The sequence below is a fragment of the Prenolepis imparis genome, unplaced genomic scaffold, assembly GCF_030444845.1.
Source record: "Prenolepis imparis isolate NDT839.2.m4 unplaced genomic scaffold, iyPreImpa1.0 SCAF_5, whole genome shotgun sequence".
Taxonomy (NCBI): domain Eukaryota; kingdom Metazoa; phylum Arthropoda; class Insecta; order Hymenoptera; family Formicidae; genus Prenolepis; species Prenolepis imparis.
The window spans coordinates 14859519-14878307 of NW_028141163.1; the positions used below are offsets into that span (position 1 = coordinate 14859519).

An 18789-nucleotide genomic window follows, 5' to 3' on the forward strand; every position below is an offset into this window, starting at 1 on the left:
GGTGTACGTATCATACATGCATATATATTGACAGTAACAGGATGTCGACAACCGCAATGATGACGATGATGACGACAACGAAACGCGGTTTCTAACACGAAGCGCAAATAATATCTACGATAAAATGTCGGGGATGATATAATATTCCAGTACCTCGGGAAATGTCTAATGAAGGCATGTACCTCTGGTTCGTTTCCCTCTACGAGCTATGTATGTTATACATATATGTATAAAATATAGACTTATATAAAACTAGAAAAAAGAGGTTCTTAGAGTCCCGCTAGTATTAATAGCACGTATCTACATTCCAAAATCAGAAGAATATTTTGTTGTATTAAATATGTGTGTGGATTACTAATAATTTTAGAGATAAAAATAAAATTTTTAAGAGAAAGTTAATCAAATTCAAGTTGAATATAAAATAACGTAGCCATTTGATACATATTAAAAAAAATTGTTTATACAATTATGTATAGTAAAGTAAAATAATTGTATTTTGCCAGACAATTATGTTTGCGAGTTTAAATTCAACTTATTTTATTTTTTAACTAATTGTGCAGATTAGCACGATGTAAATGTAAAGATGCAAAATTTTATGAAAATGCGAAAGTCATATTGGAATATTGCAACGCGGCATTTTCGAATTGATTCACTTTTGCGAAGAATTTATCGCAATCATTTGCGAATCGAGGATTACAGAGTAATATATCAATGACTCATAAAAAAATGAAGATCGCATTACGCGAGCATGTTAAATCGCACCGTGCATTCAATATCAATTACATTCTCATTATCATTAATTATCTATAATGAACTATTACAGTGATATTCGGAGAGATTACCCCGTTTAAAGATCTACATTTAATTACACGCAATAGTTAATTTATGTTTTGATAAAAAAATAAAATCCCAATGTATTTCGTCTATTAAAATATTACATTGAAAATTATTATCGTTTCTGTCCATCTGCTGTGTATAATGTAAAATACTGCTAACTCGATTTCTCGTAATCTATCTGCTTGGGATTCTCTTTCGCATCGCTGGAATGCGAAAATTTATGCCATTCACATCGTGATTTCATCGAGTGAGTCATTAATGGATATTCGGAACGTCGAGCAATCGTTAATGACGATTCGATTCTCGCCCAATCATCGAATTACAAGATTATCGATTTTCAATTATTTCATACATCCAATTTTAAGATAGCTTCATAAATTACAAAAATATAAACACGAAGGTACATAAAGCATTTAATTTTTATTATATTGCTCATACTAACTCAAAATTTTTAACTAAGTTTGAATGTAATTTTATAACTTATGTTTGTCCCTTAACTTAATAAATAAAATACATGCAAATAAAATGGGATTATTAGCATAATTAACATAAATTACGTTTGCGTTTTCTCGCTTGACACAGCGCGAAATAGGACACGGATTTGCGAGAATAATGATGAATCAGTAAACGACTGAGTCATCCAAGCTATTAGTATGCTTAATAGAAATCATTATTCGTCATAGTTTTCCCGATTAAGTTCGATAATATCATTATTTCCGCCTTGTGCAAGTGTAATCAGATTTGATGCTTTTTTTTTTAAAGGATAATTGAATTTACTACAGTACATACATATTTTTCACGCATGTGTGTGCATGAAAATATCTGTGTCTATGAAATTAATGTTGTAAAATACAGTCAAGAAAATGTTGAAGTGCACTCTGGTGGTTGCTCTCATAAGGTAATTTACTTAATTCACGGACTAATAAATAAATTATAAAAAATTATGGCGTACAAAAAAGAAAGAAAAATAATGAAAATTGAATCTCAGATTTAGTAATTCATTAATTTTTGCATATTTTACTTTTTTAAACCAAGAGAGAAATATATCGTCGATATTTGTTATTCAGCGAAAAGGATGGAAAAATAACACGAATAGCAAAAAAGATTTGTTTCCTTCCATGAATACACAACTAACGACAAATGTTCAAATATCACGGAATTATATCTGTATGTATCTTAAAAGCGTCACTTAAAAGTGTTGGCATTATTTCAATTGAACAAAAAAATTATGAAAATAAGAACGAAAGATTGAGAGACGAGCGAAGGAAGAGAGAAAAAGAGCGTAATTAATTTTCTCTGAGAAGACATCATTTTTTGCCGAAGGAAACGTAGGTAGGTAAAGCTCGCAGATAGATAGATTTCAGAGGCACTGCATCGAGAAACCGCTGATAACGCGGAATGCAGTAACAATAATAAGAGGAACGTTAAACGGTCGACGTTTCGCGGCTTATTGTTCCCCAACTTCGCTTAACGGTATCATCTTTGTCCCAGAAACGCTCCCGATCTCCGTATGCACTTGGTGACACACTTTGGCACAATGGCGCGCACATTAATCGCATAACTGGCGGTGTGGTTGCGCAACCACCCTTCCCGCATTGTTGCCCGCGAATGCACGCAAGCACGTACGACGTACACATGCACGCGCGAACGCATCGAAGAGATCGTTCCAACAACGTAACGATCTGCCGTCTTGCCGGCTCGTGTCGTAGCTTCGTTGCCGCGCGACGCTAATAATTTACATTCGTGCTTCGAGAGAATTATGACGTTTCGTCGGCCGCGTTGCATAACTTTGCGGCGTCACGCGATTGATACGCGTGGTAATTGCCGGCGATAATTCTGGCCCGCGAAATCCGTCATGATTTTTTATTCGATATACTTTTCTATATAAGTACATCTGTCGCGATCACGCAGTCTCTGGTTCATTTAATTCAAAAATTGAATTAAATAAATCTGATAAGACGGCTACTAATTATTAACAATGATATATATTGATAAAGACATAAGTATGTATCATTAATTAAAAAATAAATTAGTTGTATCTCGTCTCATACAAAATTCCTGGAAAATATACGAGTATAAATTTGAGTGAATTTTATTCATATTTATCATAATTTTTCGAATTTTGCAAGATGTCCTGGAAATATAAATTTTCATCTATAGATATGTCCATCAATTTACGATCAATCGCGGCTTAACTAACATTCGCGTTTTCAATAACGATGAAAGATACACATTCGAGACATTCATCATCTCCGGGTAAACTCCAACGACACTTACACCCCGCTGTAGCGGAGCTTCGCTATGTCCCGTACCATCACAAGATTGACAAATCCGGACTTGGAGTTTGCCGTAGAGTCGATAAATTCGCTAACACACCGCCGGCAACTAACAACAGATATTATTCAACAACGGGGATAACTGGATCAACCAAGCATTTCCTAAATCTCCGCGAGTTTCCAGCGAAGGGTACGTCTTACTAGGGATAGGCCCGTCGACTGTCGTTTCCAACGGACATCGAAAACGTCGCAAACTTGCCTAATGAACATACAAGGTTCGCCGGCTAAGAAAGCGACGCGAGGAGTTTCGGCTTAACACGCGCTTTTAGGTGAAATCCGTCGCCAGATTTCGCCAACTGGCTCCGGTCTCTCTCGGTAGTGTCCTCTAAAAGCATCTTTCGAGTGATGAACTTTGCCTAATGTGATTCCGCGCTCGCCAGAACATGCGCCGCAATTTCTCGAGATAGCTTGTGTAACTGGAGCTAGATACATCGGAGATTTCGTGCGATAGCATATGCTCGGGATTTTGGAAACACTAATGTTGAGAAATGCATGAAGTGTTCGTAATATAAAATTTAAATTGAGATAAACAACAAAATTTTTCATATAAATTGTTCTACGATAATAGAGAGAATTGTCTTTTTTTAATCTGAAAATAGATAGTAGAGAACTCGCTTCTGCAAACAGTTACGGAGAAAGCATCTTTGACGCACGCGAAATGAGACTTCTTCGCGGCAAAGCTCTCATTTTGCAATGTCAGAAAGATCGCAGATGGTATCCGTGATTACCTTTTTGGACTCTTGTGTCCTATAGATTAATATCTGGAAATTGTCATACTTTGTCCGCAATTTCGCGGATTAGAACAAAAACGTAATTCGAAGAAAATTACGTAAAAAAACTTATTCCGCTGCTTCTCGGACGAAAAACTATTTTCAGACTCGTTGTAAAATTTAGACTAAAAGATACCTCACTGTCATTTAATCTTTGCTTTATTCAAATTCCAAATAATTTAAGGTATATAAAATCAATAATTGATCTCAAATTACGAAAAAAGTCGAGCCTGAGTACATTTTGCGTTTTTGGAATAAAACGAATCAAGCAAAAAATTGTCGCGTAAAAAATAATTTGGACGTAACGATTTTCGACCTCGACATTCTCTAGAAAAATCATCAATCAAGTTTCTTAGAGTGATCTTAAAAAGTAAAGGTCGGGCCCCATCTCGCCCCAATTTCGTCGCCAGACATGACAACAGAATGATTTTGATTAATTCGCGATGTCCACATTTCACGACGAAAGAGCGATCATTAATAACGCCCAGACCTTGTTTTCTTTTCGAAGGTCTCGCAACGTGTGTGCGCGAAACGCACACGTATGTGTTTGCGGGAAAAAGGTGGTGAACTTCCGGATTAGTCGTACGCCTCGGTGAAAAATTTAATTGCGAGCTTTCTGCGAAACTGACGTGCCTCTTATCCAGCCCGAGAAAAGACGCAAAAAGAACACGTCGAAATAATATGACGGGATGTCGGGTCCTTGTGAGGATCATCCCTGACGTTAAGCGACGTATGATGCAGAAAGACCGACGTTATGAATTTTTGTTCTCGTGGAGAAGAGAGATGATAGCGCGGAATACTCGGAAGAGACAAAGTATAAGACAAATATTGCAAATCTCAAATTCTCGCGAGGGCTTCAAATATACTCTCTCTTCATATATAATTGTCATTTAATATTAATTTTTAATTTAACTTTTAATTTTTAATTGTAATTTATTATATCAATATTATATTATACCTTATTTGTTTCTTATTAATCGCGTAATCCCATGATTTATATATATATATTGAATTATATTAATACACAAATTGTAATAATAACCATTCCTCATTAGTATCCACAAATTAATATATATACATATCTATGATTTAAATGATTTATAATGTATAATCCACTTTACAAAATTAGTTTATATATTTATTAATCGTTTAATTTTCTAATATATTTCGGAGAAAATATTTTCTCTATGCTATCATAATTTTATTTTATTCTGCATCTTCAAATAATGCAAATATTAAGTTCTAAATATACATATAAAAATATTTAGGCCACTGTGCACCCATCAGCAACAAATGTTTGTTTAATGATATAATAGTTATTATTAATATTCGCGATGCAGTACTGTTTTTTACAGTATATCATTCATCATTATATTTTTCGAATTTACTTTTGGTAATGAAACTAATTTGAATTCTCACCGAGGTTTTCTTCGACCAAAAATTGACAACTGACACAATACAAAAATTCCAGGCTTTTTCATGTTAATAACCTCAAACAAATCATTGTAACCAATCAATATTTTTATTTTCGAGATTCGTCAATAGTCACGAGACCTTGTATGTTGTACTAAAATCATTTTGTCAGCACAAACATCAATAATTAACAAATTGTGCATCCTCACTTAGAATTTTCTACTAAAATTGAGTCAATATATTTATTCTATTAATTTTATTTTTATTCTCATAAGAGTGTAGTTAATATTCTAAATTGTAAGTAAGAGTGGATTATATACGTATGTCACAGAGGATCGATAATTGTTTCCAACAAGAAGAAAAGATTATATATTACGTACATTATACAAAAATAGGGAAATTAATTCACGGTAAAGTTCACTTAAATAAACTTTTCAAGATAAACGCAAAATAAATTGAAACTCTTCCTTCCATCGGGATTCTGACGGCGACGAAAGGGTTCGGCAGCGCGAGGTATCGAAGAAGGGTTGCAGAGCAGCTTTAGGTTCGTGCAAGTTTAATTGGTTTCCGGAATCCATTTTGCTGCCTGGTTTTTAGCCCCGTGACGACACGTTTCATTTTACCCCTAAACCCTGTCTGTTCTACGTCCGCGTTCCTACGTCCGTCACTTCACTCTGTCTTCGGATATCGAGTTTTACGATCAACTCGCTGCAGGCGCTGAATCCGTCCGGACGTAACTTCCGCGAAAAGTGCCTCGCGCATCGCATGAAATTAAATCAGGAAATTTTCGTGACGTACGGCGCTGCGGCGAGTTCGGAAAATTTTCAATCCCTCCGAGCGGACGTTTCGTAGCGAAGTTATCGTCGCGGAAAAATCTATATTTCCTCGTGATATATACATATTTTTTCAGTCTCGCGACGTCATATCCTAGTGCGCAACCGAAAAAGAGACGTCGCTTCCTCTCTTCCTTATATAATTTCCGGCTGGTTAATGAAGTATCCGGGCTATTCACTCACCGCGACAATCCGCTTACTTTGACTCTACTAATGAGAAACTTTATGTGCGATGTAAGAAATACGTCATTAAATAGTTCGAACGATAACGAATAGTTTCTCCCGGTTTTATACATGTGAATATGTCTCATTTAAAAAAAAACATTTTAAAATATACTTTTAAAAAATTCCATTGGCTTTACGCGCATCCTATAATTAACAGAATTTCACAAGTTTTCATTATTAATGGGCGAGAAAACTCTGATAAATTAAACTTAAAAGATGTATATTTTACTAATCTCTTAATTGTCTAACTTAACTCTGTCTGTTTAACTTATTTCTTTACATAAAACGTTTTTGAAAAATAATTTGTACAACAAAGGATTACAATCAAGAATTTTATTTTCTTCGTATATTGCCTCTATCCCTTTATATTTTTTGTCTCTTCGAATTTTTTTCTTCATCTCGCAGATGATGGGTAGAATCATTCCCGGAGTTATGCCACGGTGAAATTTTTACCTTGCGTCCCGGATTCACGAAACGAGAGTAAGGAGGACCAATATCGCGCTGACTCGGCGCTGTTGAAAACCGTGCGCTGACATCGATGATACGCGAAATCTTGGCGGACCGCGAAAGCAAACTCCGCTAAATGGGTACCGACCCCGGGTATAGTCGATCGCGGTCGAGAATTTCTCTCTTCTCTTGGACGACGGCGTTTGGTGGCGTCGCGACGACGTAGGGACAGCTGAGCCAGCGTTATCACGCAGTCGCCACCGGAAGACTTATTGGCCCGTCGACTCAATGACCGCGAGTTCATACGTCGTGTCGGTTACAGGCCGTTTCTACACAGGCACTTCCGGTGGCCGACTCGTTAACCGATCGCTAGCCAGCTCCCGCGAGAAATAGTCATATCAGCAAAACTCGCGACAAATTGCGACAGACCAGGTCCTTCGATAGATCACGACCGATAAGTATCTTAATTTATTTTCTTTTCGCGCGATCGCGCGATATTGTTACTCGTTTAAGATCATTCAGTTGTGAGCCTAGAAATTTTGTTTACAATGTATTAGGAATTTTTTTCTTTTTTTTTCTCTCTCTCTTTCTTGTATATGCTTTCATTTTTTTTCTAAACGTATTTTTTTTATTAAAAAATTTTTTAAACGTAATGTATTTTAATTCTACAATAAACATGTGTTAAATATTGACCGGTAAATATAAATGATTTGTAATATATTTAATTAATTATGTAATATAAAAACAAATATTGATACTTAAAATAAATTAATATTTTTGCAATCTCTAGTGACCTCTGCATATGAAATCAAAAGTAAATTTTTAATTTAATACTATTAATATCTTAATAATTTTTAATTTAATTTAATAATTATATAATATATGTATATACGTGAAATTAATTAAAAATATTCACCAATTTTTAATTTTGCATAATCATATTATGTTTTATTCACAGGTTTAACTTCCGCTTTTGATTTTATTTTTATTTCTCTTTATAACATGGAGAGAGAGAGAGAAAGAGAGAGATAGAAAGTGTGTGTTAGAAAAAATAATTGGAACATGTGAATGCTTTAATTAATGCTATAGTAATAAATTAAGAGTAAAGAAATAGAGACATTTTTCTTTCATAGTTAAATTAGTTTAATTTCAAGAAACGTTTATCGTTTAAATTTCTATGGCTTTTATTAAGCACGCCTCATAATGCCACGTTTCCCAGACAACGACCCTCCAGAGATCGTGCCGCAACAAACGATACATTATACAGAACAATCCAGAATTGGGTCGCGGAGTGTAAATTAAACAAACTGTGCAAATGCACCCGTTGCGCGGGAGCAAGCGCATATTTTGCTGCAGATGGCACGGTCCAAAGGCGTATGCGTTATGCGTGCTATGCAACGGATTTATTTTAGTTGCAATGCGGACGGTCTATCATAAAGAAGGATTAAATAAATTCTATCCCACTGTTGATCTAATTACAGAAAATCGTATCGTGCACCAACTTTAATGCAAAGAGAAAATTATTTTGTCGCTATATGTTTTTTAACATTGTAATATCAAAATAACGAGATGTTGGAATTGGAGAAAAAGGCGATATACAATTTTTCTGTTATTATTATTCATAACATTCAGAGAGCGAATGTTAAACAAATGAGTCGCGAAAATCTACTTAATTAATATCGGAGCTTGATTGCAGCGAATGATGAAATAATATATGAAAATATACTAACAAATAATATCTTTCTTTATCCTCGAATAAAAGGTTTCGCGAATTAGAAGCAAAAGCCGTTCTATAGAATACGCATGAGTTAGATATACCAAAAATAGTGCGGTGTGCGAAAATTCGCGAAAGCCCAGGAAGTCCGAACAATGCAACGATTCCCGGTGTCTGAGGGAGGAAAGAGAAAGAGAAGAGGAAAGGGAAAAATTCTGCAGGAAGTTCATGGAAAATTTTCAGTTAGTACCACCGCTTTGCCAAATCATCATCTCCCGGGGACTCCATTATTCTTTGATGCAAAAGTATCGCTTCCGCAGCCTCGGAAACTGTTCGGCGCGAAAGTATTCTTAATCCTCGCTACACGTGTTTCCATTGAGCATTGCACACAATTGTGAAGTGCGAGGCTCGCGAAAAGTTAATTGAAAAGTTTGTTAAAGTGTCAATGCAGTTAAAAGCGATTATCTGTATTGCATTCTTCTGTAGAGATTCTCATGACAATGTGTACAGTTTTATGATAAACTAATATTTGATGTAAAGCAATAAAAAACAGTAATAAAAAAAAGCTTTAGAAGTCAATCTCTGTCTTATAAGATTATGTAAAATAGAGTACAGTAATAAAATATAGTAAGAGAGAACAATATTAAACAAAGAACATATTTTAGAATGGAATAATTTCTAAAAACTATTACAGGAAATCAAAAAAGTACAGAAAAATGTCAAACAAAAAATATAAAAGAATTTACAATATAAATAAGAGGACAAGAAGATTATTAACCAAAAAATATAAAGTGCCAAGATTGACAGCGATAAGATTTATAATCAAAATCATCAGTAAGAGAAAAAAATAATTTTTTTCGGATCTTTTGACATAATTAATGAAGCTTTCATATAATTGATGTAGGTAGATGTAAAATTGCCGAGTAAATTTTTCACTTCTTTCGTACTTGGTACGTCATTGTCTAAGAGTTTGCTACTTTTGCGAGTTATCTTGTTCCGGACCGGACATCTCCGGTCAGGACGTCCGGCGGGACAAGAGCAGAAGAAGAAATTAAATTTGTCCCGACGTACGAGAGTGCGGTACAATGAGCTGAATGAAAAGAGGAATTTTCTGCCGACCATCAAAAGCCAGCAAACAAAGTACTCGTGATAAGTCGCTCAAGAGCGTCGCGAAAAGAGTAATCCGGAGAAGAGATAGACTCTTTCTTTCTCACAAACACAGCAAGTTTGTCTCAGAAAGCTATGAGAATTCACTTTCATAACGTAACATATTGCAGCACCGCAATAAACAAGTCGCCAGTTATTTAATTTAATCACAAAATTTGTCGAATGTTTCTTCCGTTTTGCTTTAAAATTAATTTTAATTCTGTTTATAATTAATTTGTTATTAATTCAAATCATCCCGATTCAATCTTTAGTTGCTTATCCGTGTTATAAATATCACAATTTAAATTTCTTTACTGAGATAATGGGATAAAAATCGTGCACCCATCGTCCGGCATCGTCCAGCGTCGCGATGGCCAGTATTCGGCGGTATCTGGCGAGGATGCAGTAGGACGCATTCGGATCGATACAGAGAGGATACCGCATCATGTAAGCGAGATTGGTCGGGATCCGGTAACTCGTTCGCTCGTGACCCGAGCCAGCTGCGACCTTGGCCCGCATTTCGGAGATGCAGTTGCGCGCATGCCGCTACATGCATACCCGAATATGTCCATTTGCGTGCCTACGTGATCATTAAATTATATCGCCCAGGGAGTCGCACGTTAATCTCGATATCATTCGTACGAAAAATAATATTATTTGAAAGATTTAAAAGCCAAATAAATCCTGAAAAGTGCCAAATGAATCCTTCGAGTTGCGAATTCATTATATCGTGAATATATCGGAAAATATGACTATAAAGTAGCTTCGATAAAACGTTGGCCATCGATGAATCATATCGAAGATTATGATATATTTAATTAAATAATAGAATTCAGAGTGATATCTTCTATCAGACATGTATGTTTGATATTAAAATATGCATTTAAAAATAAAACTGCATCTGTATTTCGCAATCGGCGCGATATCGTCGACGAGACGAGTCTGGCGAATTATGCGGATAAAAAAGTCAGCAAGGAATTAATCTGGAGGAACCGCAATGCGTACGTTAAGTGATGCTGCGGAAAACAAAAACGAGTCCGCCAATCAATACTCTGTGAATTGTTCTAATCACATGGGATAAAAATAAACTGTTTACCGCAAGTACGAGTGAGCTTTCGCGATATTTTCTTCTCTTTACTGTCTCTGTGTATGCACGTAATTGTTTTTTCATAACGTGAGACGTCATGCTTTGCAATATTTAATACCTCGAAATGACAGGACGATTAGAAAAAGTTCTTTTTTTTTTTACGACGAAACATACGTTGATTGAGTTCAATTAAACGTCCGAGTCCTGCGTTTTGCTGCGGTTTTTAATCGACAGCCGAATTTTTGCAGGCGAACAAAGATTCGCGAAGCTTGTCCTTGCGCAAAAACATATCTTTTTATATGATTTTAACATCATCTTTTTAAACTTGCTGAATTCAATGTTATGTAAACAGCATGCGCAAATAATGACAAACGCTTTGATCTTCGAAAATTACTGCGCATTCAATGGATTCGCTATCGCCGAATCATTAAACAAAGTAAAATGAGCGTAGAAATTCATATGGTTCAGAATATCGACTAGAATGATGTATTCAGGAAATACCGCGAGTGCGAGTTTATGTTCGGAAAAGGAACAAATGCAGCTGATCGGCGGCGCACAGGTGCGCGAAAGTTTTGCGGCTGGCTTAATGAAATATTCCATTCAATGGTAATGTTTAACTACGGACTGACTCTCTAGCAGCACCAGCAGCAGCAGCGCGCGCACGGAATAGCCAAGAGCGCAATTAGTTCTATCTCGCGCGCCATCTCATCCCTTTCTCTCGATCAAAGTTGAACTTTTTATCCTCCCATTCGCTGGGATTCTTCGAGCAAATGGAAAATTAGATTACATTAAATTAGATTGGATTTGTTACGTATATTCTTTATATATAGACTCGAAATCTCGCTCGAAACATTTCACAGTTTGCAATTTATACGTATACAAAATTGTATACAAAATTTAATTTTTTTAAAAAAGTGAGAAATATTGCAGAGAAGATAACTTCTATCTTCATCAGAATTGATCAATATTTTACAACAATAAAAATAATCTAATAGAAAAATCAATATAAAAAAAAAGTATGAAAATAAAATATAAAATTTAAACAAAATTAACTTGGAACCAATATAAATATAAAAAAAAAAAACGAGAAATCGAATGGCTAAGATTCCTGAGAATATAATGAAACAGTCGTTTCAGTCGTTGCCGCATCGCATCTCTAACTTTGCGTTTCGTCCAATTCTCTATTCCGCTTGCGCGATGTCCAGCGGCGACCTTAACCCGAACAATCCGAACACGACGATGTTGGAGCCTCGTGTGCGCAATAACGTACGAGAAAGGTTAACGACAAATGGACAGGTCAATAGGAGGAGTCGAACTGGCGCGAGTAAGCCTCTACCAGAACTATATAATGTGTCCGGACCAATCCCACTTTCATGGCATAGCCGAGCCCGGTGGATTCTATGAGCCCTTAATCCATCGGCAATTAGCTCGTGCGAACCGGTTCGACCGCTAGCTCTTTACCCTCCACCGTTTATTCGCCATCCCCACTCGTCGACCCTTCCAAAATAGCCGTCCGATACACGCGATTTATCCGTCTCATTCGGCTTACTTTAGAAATTAACGCGATCATCACACGATTACGCTCGAGTAAAATCGGTGAAAATCGTTAATCAATGCGACAAAAACGCATTTACTGTCTACATTTAACGTGTTAAAGCTTTTCAACCCGCATAAATTCGCACGCATTATCAAAAAATAGTATATAAAACGAGTCTGTTGTGTAATGAACGAGCGGATCGACGAGATAAAAACTTGATGCATCTCGAAAATATCGGACCAACGAGTGAGAGAAAAACAGCATAAAATGCGCCGCAATATTCATCAAAAAATGATCGAAGATGCGCGCTGGGTATTCAGGCGCATGGTGCTTCGTAAAAAAATCTTGAGGAAAAAAAGAGAGAGACTCACCGTGAGATGTCTTCCTGAGAAACGGCCCGGGGTGTTGCAGTGCCATGCAGGGCGAGGGAAGACGCGTGACGTGATTCCTGCGAGTACGGTAGCGTCGCGGTGTTGTTCTCCAGCGCCGATACGGAGCCGTTTTGCTTACCTGTTGGCACAAAAAATATTCGTGATTATTTACCATTATTAACCTCTCACATTTTGTATTTATACGTAAGATAGGCAATTGAAATCGTGTCGAGAGAAACATTTTGTCGACGGTGTTTACATCAATATTATATTTTTGTTTATATCGAAACTTGCCCGACATAAAATTTGACCGCCACAGACATGTACTCTCGTCAATTTACTTGTAAAATAAATAGAATATTTATTGAAATAACATATTTTTCTAAAAATAAAATATACATTTATGATAATAATTGTGAAGAATTAAGACATGTGATATAAAGAAAAGTAAAAAATATAACTGTAAATTATGTCATTGACATAAAAATATTATTTAAAAATTAATATTTATATAAAAATGTATGTTTCTCGGTATAAGAAATATGTTAAATTATAATTTTGAAAATATCCAATTAATTTTAAATTATATAATTCGTTCGCGCGTTTATAATCCGAAATACGTATACAATCCCTGATCTGTGATATTTTGATTAATTTTTATTATGATAAGATAATTCTATTTTTTGTTATATGATATTTTGATGAGTTTTTCGTTGATTATTTTTTATGTAGTATAAAAAAAAATAGTAAATAATAAGGTTGAAAATAGCGATCTTAATCTAAAGCGGGATTGTTTATTCACGTCGAGGGGTTCTCTGGGAAACTCACTGCGTTCTCGCGCAACTGCACTGGGAGATTAAAGCAAATATTCGGATAATCCCGCGGGACACCGATCTACCGCGACATTAAAGGAACAATTTGAATTCAGTCGGCATTAACCCACAGCTTTTTCACTCGTGAACTGTGCTGTTTTTTTTTTTTTTTTTTTTTTTTCTGTTTGAAAAATGCGAAGAATATTGTCGCTATAAAGAAAGTCCCGCAACAGTCTTATCTTTAATATTTCGGGAAGTAATCTTTCTCTTCGTTCGTAAAAAGAAAACAATAAAGAGAAATCTTACATTCATAATAGTAATCAATCTCTTTATATGCATTCGTTATTCTTGCGCACAGATAACTAAGAGCGTTTCGTCAAATCGCGAGCGATGCCGAAGAGACTCTTCCTTCTTTTTGTCGACGCTTTCCCGCAGCATCGAATTTTAACATCGCACTCTCGAGATTTCCCCGATCGGACATTTCAGACGCGCGGTGCGCCGCATTCGTATAGCACACGCGATAAACGGAAAAGGGAGATAAGACCGCCCGCGGGAGTGCGCGATTCAAGGTGAGTTTACGAGCTCGATTTTACGAGACCGATGAATAAGTTACGGCCCGATCGTCAGTAAAGCCCGGCTGACGGGAAAGACTCGCGGATCAAAAATTCATTTCCGCACCCCTTAGAAACGGAACCGAAAGGTTCGTTCGGGGTCTCTTTCCAGCAGGGAATCCATGGCGACGAGAATCGCGGTTCATTTGAATTTCAACGCGTCGCGACTCTGAATAATTAATAAAACGCCGTAATTATTGTTTCGATCAGGACCTTACGATGGAAAAGAGATGACGGAAAATACGATTGCGAAGATGGTGCGACAATTTTTGTTGAATGTCGGTTATTAAATTGAATACGACCGCACAATCTTCAGCGTAAATCACAGAAAACGAAATAAAATTACAGACTTCACAGTCTCTATAACGAAATCACCTTTGCGCTTATATTAAATATTAGAACATTCTGTCTTCAACGATATTATTATAAGAAATCAAGAATATTCAGAGAGAATATCTTAAAAAATATAAATTAAGTATCATATCTAATTTATAAAATGTATTTAATCTTAATGGAACTCCTGACCTTCATTTAAATTTTGTGATATGCTAATCAATCTTCTTTTGCATCAAATTATTTCTTGCGACTTACGATGAGTTTGCTATGTTCTAATCTCATTAGACAACAGCTTATCTACGAAATGCTCGTGAAACTGATTACTTACGTGGCTGAGGCGAGAGAGAATTGTCCGTTGCTATTGGAGGAGGAGGCGGAGGTACGATCCCACTTTCTGGCTTGGCGACCAGAAGTACGACGCGATCTTGGGTCGCCTTCAGGGTCGCCACAGCCTCTTCGTGTGTCACGTTCTCCAGATTTTTATCGCCCTGCTGAAACCAACAATGATTTGATTTTTTAGTGATATATACTCCTTTTCAATCGTACATTTAACATTCGTTGTTGATCAAGGGCAAAGGAGATTATGTGAAACATTGCCAAGCACCTATTTCTTCGCAGCTCGAAATTTAAAGCTAACGAAATCGCGTCGCAAAATGTCGAACAAAATATAGATGCAATGAACAAGAGACATTTCTGCATTTATGCCTCGCATCCGTATTCATTCTCCGCGCGATTTATTCGCTTCTCGCGTAGATATCATTAATTGGGAAATGTCCTACTTTTCCGTTCTGTTTATCGAGAAACGGGCAAGAAAAAGACTGTTTCTGAGATACGAACTTGGCATAATCGACGTACACAAATGACTCGATCGCTGTGCCGTGAGCATTCGATAATTGATTTTCGCTTTCAATTTCCCCTGTCAACCTCTCTCGTCTCTCTTCCCTTTTTTCCCCTTCTTCCTTCGTTCATCGCAATTGTCTCCCTTGAGACAAAGACAATCGATCGCGATTATTACCGAACTAACGTGCATTGAAAGATTATTAACGAGGAAACTGCAACGCGATGCTCTCTAGTGAATCGCTAATTTGCGATTTGGTCACACTTTAAATTCAACAGTATATAGAAATAAACATATATAATAAATGTATATACCTTAACTATGACAGAATTTAATTTTCGTTAGTAATATTAAAGAATAAAAATTAAAACAAAAACTTAGAATAATTATTATGCAACTACATTAAAATTATATTCCCATGGTTTTATCTCACATAATCAATGACTATAAAATTTTATATTAATTTCATTAAGTTAAAATATATAATTCTCTTCAAATTTTGCAGAGATCTTTAAATTTATAAACAGAGGGGGAAAATATATTTTTAACAAAAATTATAGACGAAAAGAGGCTTGTGATTGCAATGTAATGAAGTGAGATCAAAAGTTCTCGTTCATACAAAAAAAAAAAAAAACCGGCGATTAAAGTGCGGATAGGAAAAGTAGATTAGGTTTTCCAAGGCGCCGCCAAAGTAATTGATAGCTCTTCCATCAGCATTATACAGCTGGCGTTATATGGCAGGTGGTAGCTTTCGCTAGTCTACGATTTTTCGCTTCGGCGATTTCACTACCTTTACGGCAGCCTTTTGGGAGCCACGCCAAAAAAGCGCCGATTAAAGCTACCGCCGAACGAGTTGGCTGGCTTGATTTATGACTATCGTTGGAGAGTGAAGTGCAAAATGCACGCGTACGATCGAAAGACGCTTTCTCTCTCTCTTTTTTTTTCTTTTTTTTCTTTTACGTGACGGAAGTGCGTTGAAAGTCGTAGCTTTTTCATGCCACGTCAAAGGTGGCCATCGGCAGTTGTCGATTATCTAACTAACTAATCGAAATCTGAGCGATTCCTCCATCTTCCAACGATATTCCGTTCTTTATTTACGCATAACTTATAAGAATATTTTTTATCTTTCACAAAATAATATATCGATATAAATAAAAATAAAGTTAAAATCTTACGGTAAAATAATTTATTCGACAAAAATTAAAAAAGCAAATTTGAAATTACATTATTGCTCAATCAAGAAAAAAATTGAAGAAATTTCCATATCAAAAGTTTAATCGAATCCTGATCCACTCTAAAAAAAATAAGAAATCCCTCCATTATAAATTTTAAAATTTTATAATTAGATGGGAAGAGAAACTCGTGTCACATGTTTCGTAGAGAGTTGCTAAAAAATATTTTTGTTATTTTTGGCAATCCAATAGAACGAATCCCGAATTTTTCTCTTTACGCAGATTATAAAAATATAAAATTTATAATAGATAGAGATACCTCAGAAATAGATCAAAGGGCAATTCAATTTTCGGTAATGGAAATTTGTTCACAATCAGCTGTTTACGACAGTGTCCCGAAACTTTCTTGCCACTTACGTTTAATTCTTCCGCGTGGCAAAGTAATTATCGATCGTAGGGTAATTAGTTTTAGCATACGTAAAAGTCCCAAGTTTTCGAGAGTAATTATAAAACTCAAAATACTTTTTAGACTCGCTCGAGCATAGGTATTATAATTTACGTTTTTTTTCATGCGATTTTTATATGCGCATTTTCCAATCGCATAAATATAAATTTTCTACACTTTCAAAGACTGCTTTTATTTCTGTTTTTAAAACAGAATAAAATACAGTTCAACTGTATTTCGAAGTCGGTAGAAGATTCACGATAGAATCATCAGTCTTTATCAGAGAAGCAATCGAAATTATCTTTATACTTTCTCGATATTTTTGGTGATCCCTTGGGATAAGGCATAAGGGGATCATGCCATAAAGCCCCTATAGTTTTTCCAGTTATAAAATTTTTAAAATTATGAGATTTTTTAGAGCGAGTGGAGATTCGATTTAACTTTTGGCATGAAAATTTTTTAAACAGTAATGTAAAACTTTTCCACACGGCCTATATTTTATTCATATAATGTAAAAATATATTTCATTACTCAAATATTACTCCGCTCAACGTATGATTAATTTTCATTTTCTGGATAGCGATCTTAAAAATAACGTATATAACTCACGACACTTGCGTCATTATAAAATAATCAGCCTCATTTCTAGAATGATGTTATCATGGGAAAGGAATTCGACCAATTACTCGTATAATATTTGGAAAAGCAATCTATTTACACGTATCTCTCTACATTTATCTTTTTATACGAGAGAGAAAGAGAGAGAAAGAGAGAGAGAGAGTCATATACACATAAAAGGCTGGTTCGCAGTCGCTCTTTTAAAATGAAAAATGGTCGCGACTTTATTTTTCTGCAAACACACGTGCTCTGTTCTTCAACTGCGAAAAACGACCAAAACATAGACGAGCTTTCAACCTATTTATCTCGAAACGAGGCGTGTTTGTGCCACGCGATTCAACGTATCGTATATATTTTGCAGTGTATAATTTGATCCGGAAAAAATATGCTGTCTATACCGATATTTCGGCAAAACACAAACATTTCGCAACGCGCGACGAGCAAATGATTTGATAGATTTACTCACCAGAGCGTTCCTGACGGCCACCAATTTGTCACCGACGACGAGACGACCGTCTACCTGAGCGGCTCCGCCATCCATGATTTTGGTAACGTAAATCCCATTATCGCCTGGTATATGTTGATTGCCGATACCGCCGGCAATGCTGAAGCCGAGGCCCTTGTTACCCTTGATAAGCTCGATCTCCATTAGCTGAGTGTGTCTCCGTCGACGTACGTACTGAAAATCGATGCACCAACATGACATTAATTGAGCACGGGCTCGAAAGAGGCCTCCTCGCCTCGATTAACGAGTCAATTTCGAGAGAGGAAGTTCAACGTTCTTAAATTTAAACGTCCTAATACTCGTTTTGTGTTTGAGAAGCGTTTAAAAAAGAAGCTTCATACGCTTTTTCATTCCCGGTGTAACAATGAATCCACGTAATTAAATGCCCGTTCGATAGCTGATCGCAGGAGATATATACCCATTCGAACTACTCTCGTTTACCCGGTGAGATTTATAAAGTGGATTTGTTCCCGTTCGACGCAATTCTCCTTAAAGGCCCGTTTATATCGCCTTTTAAGATAGTTTGGTACGTTAATTAAACTTTGCACGGCAAAAGTACTGCTAAATGTTTCGAGATTGTCGATTGATATACCCACATTTTACCATAATGCAAACGATTAAAATATTTATTAGCATTAAAATACGTGAAAAATATTTTTCTCTTTATTATTTGTGAAAAATCACTGATTTTATAATACATAAAACGATTAAATATGAGTAGAAATAATTTAATTTC

General features: G+C 35.9%; 1 protein-coding gene across 12 annotated transcripts in view; it reads right to left on the reverse strand.

Annotated features, from left to right (window-relative positions):
- Positions 1–18789, reverse strand: part of Dlg1 (MAGUK family member discs large 1) — a 250297-nt gene that overhangs the window by 47793 nt on the left and 183715 nt on the right. For 11 of the 12 annotated variants that reach the window (XM_083037713.1, XM_083037710.1, XM_083037717.1 and 8 more), the window contains 3 exons: positions 18015–18227; positions 14804–14966; positions 12717–12855 (listed from right to left, as the gene is read on the reverse strand). In XM_083037713.1, coding sequence (XP_082893839.1) covers positions 12717–12855; positions 14804–14966; positions 18015–18227 — 515 coding nt within the window. The remainder of the gene's footprint in view (positions 1–12716; positions 12856–14803; positions 14967–18014; positions 18228–18789) is intronic. The other variant, XM_083037711.1, reaches the window with a different exon arrangement.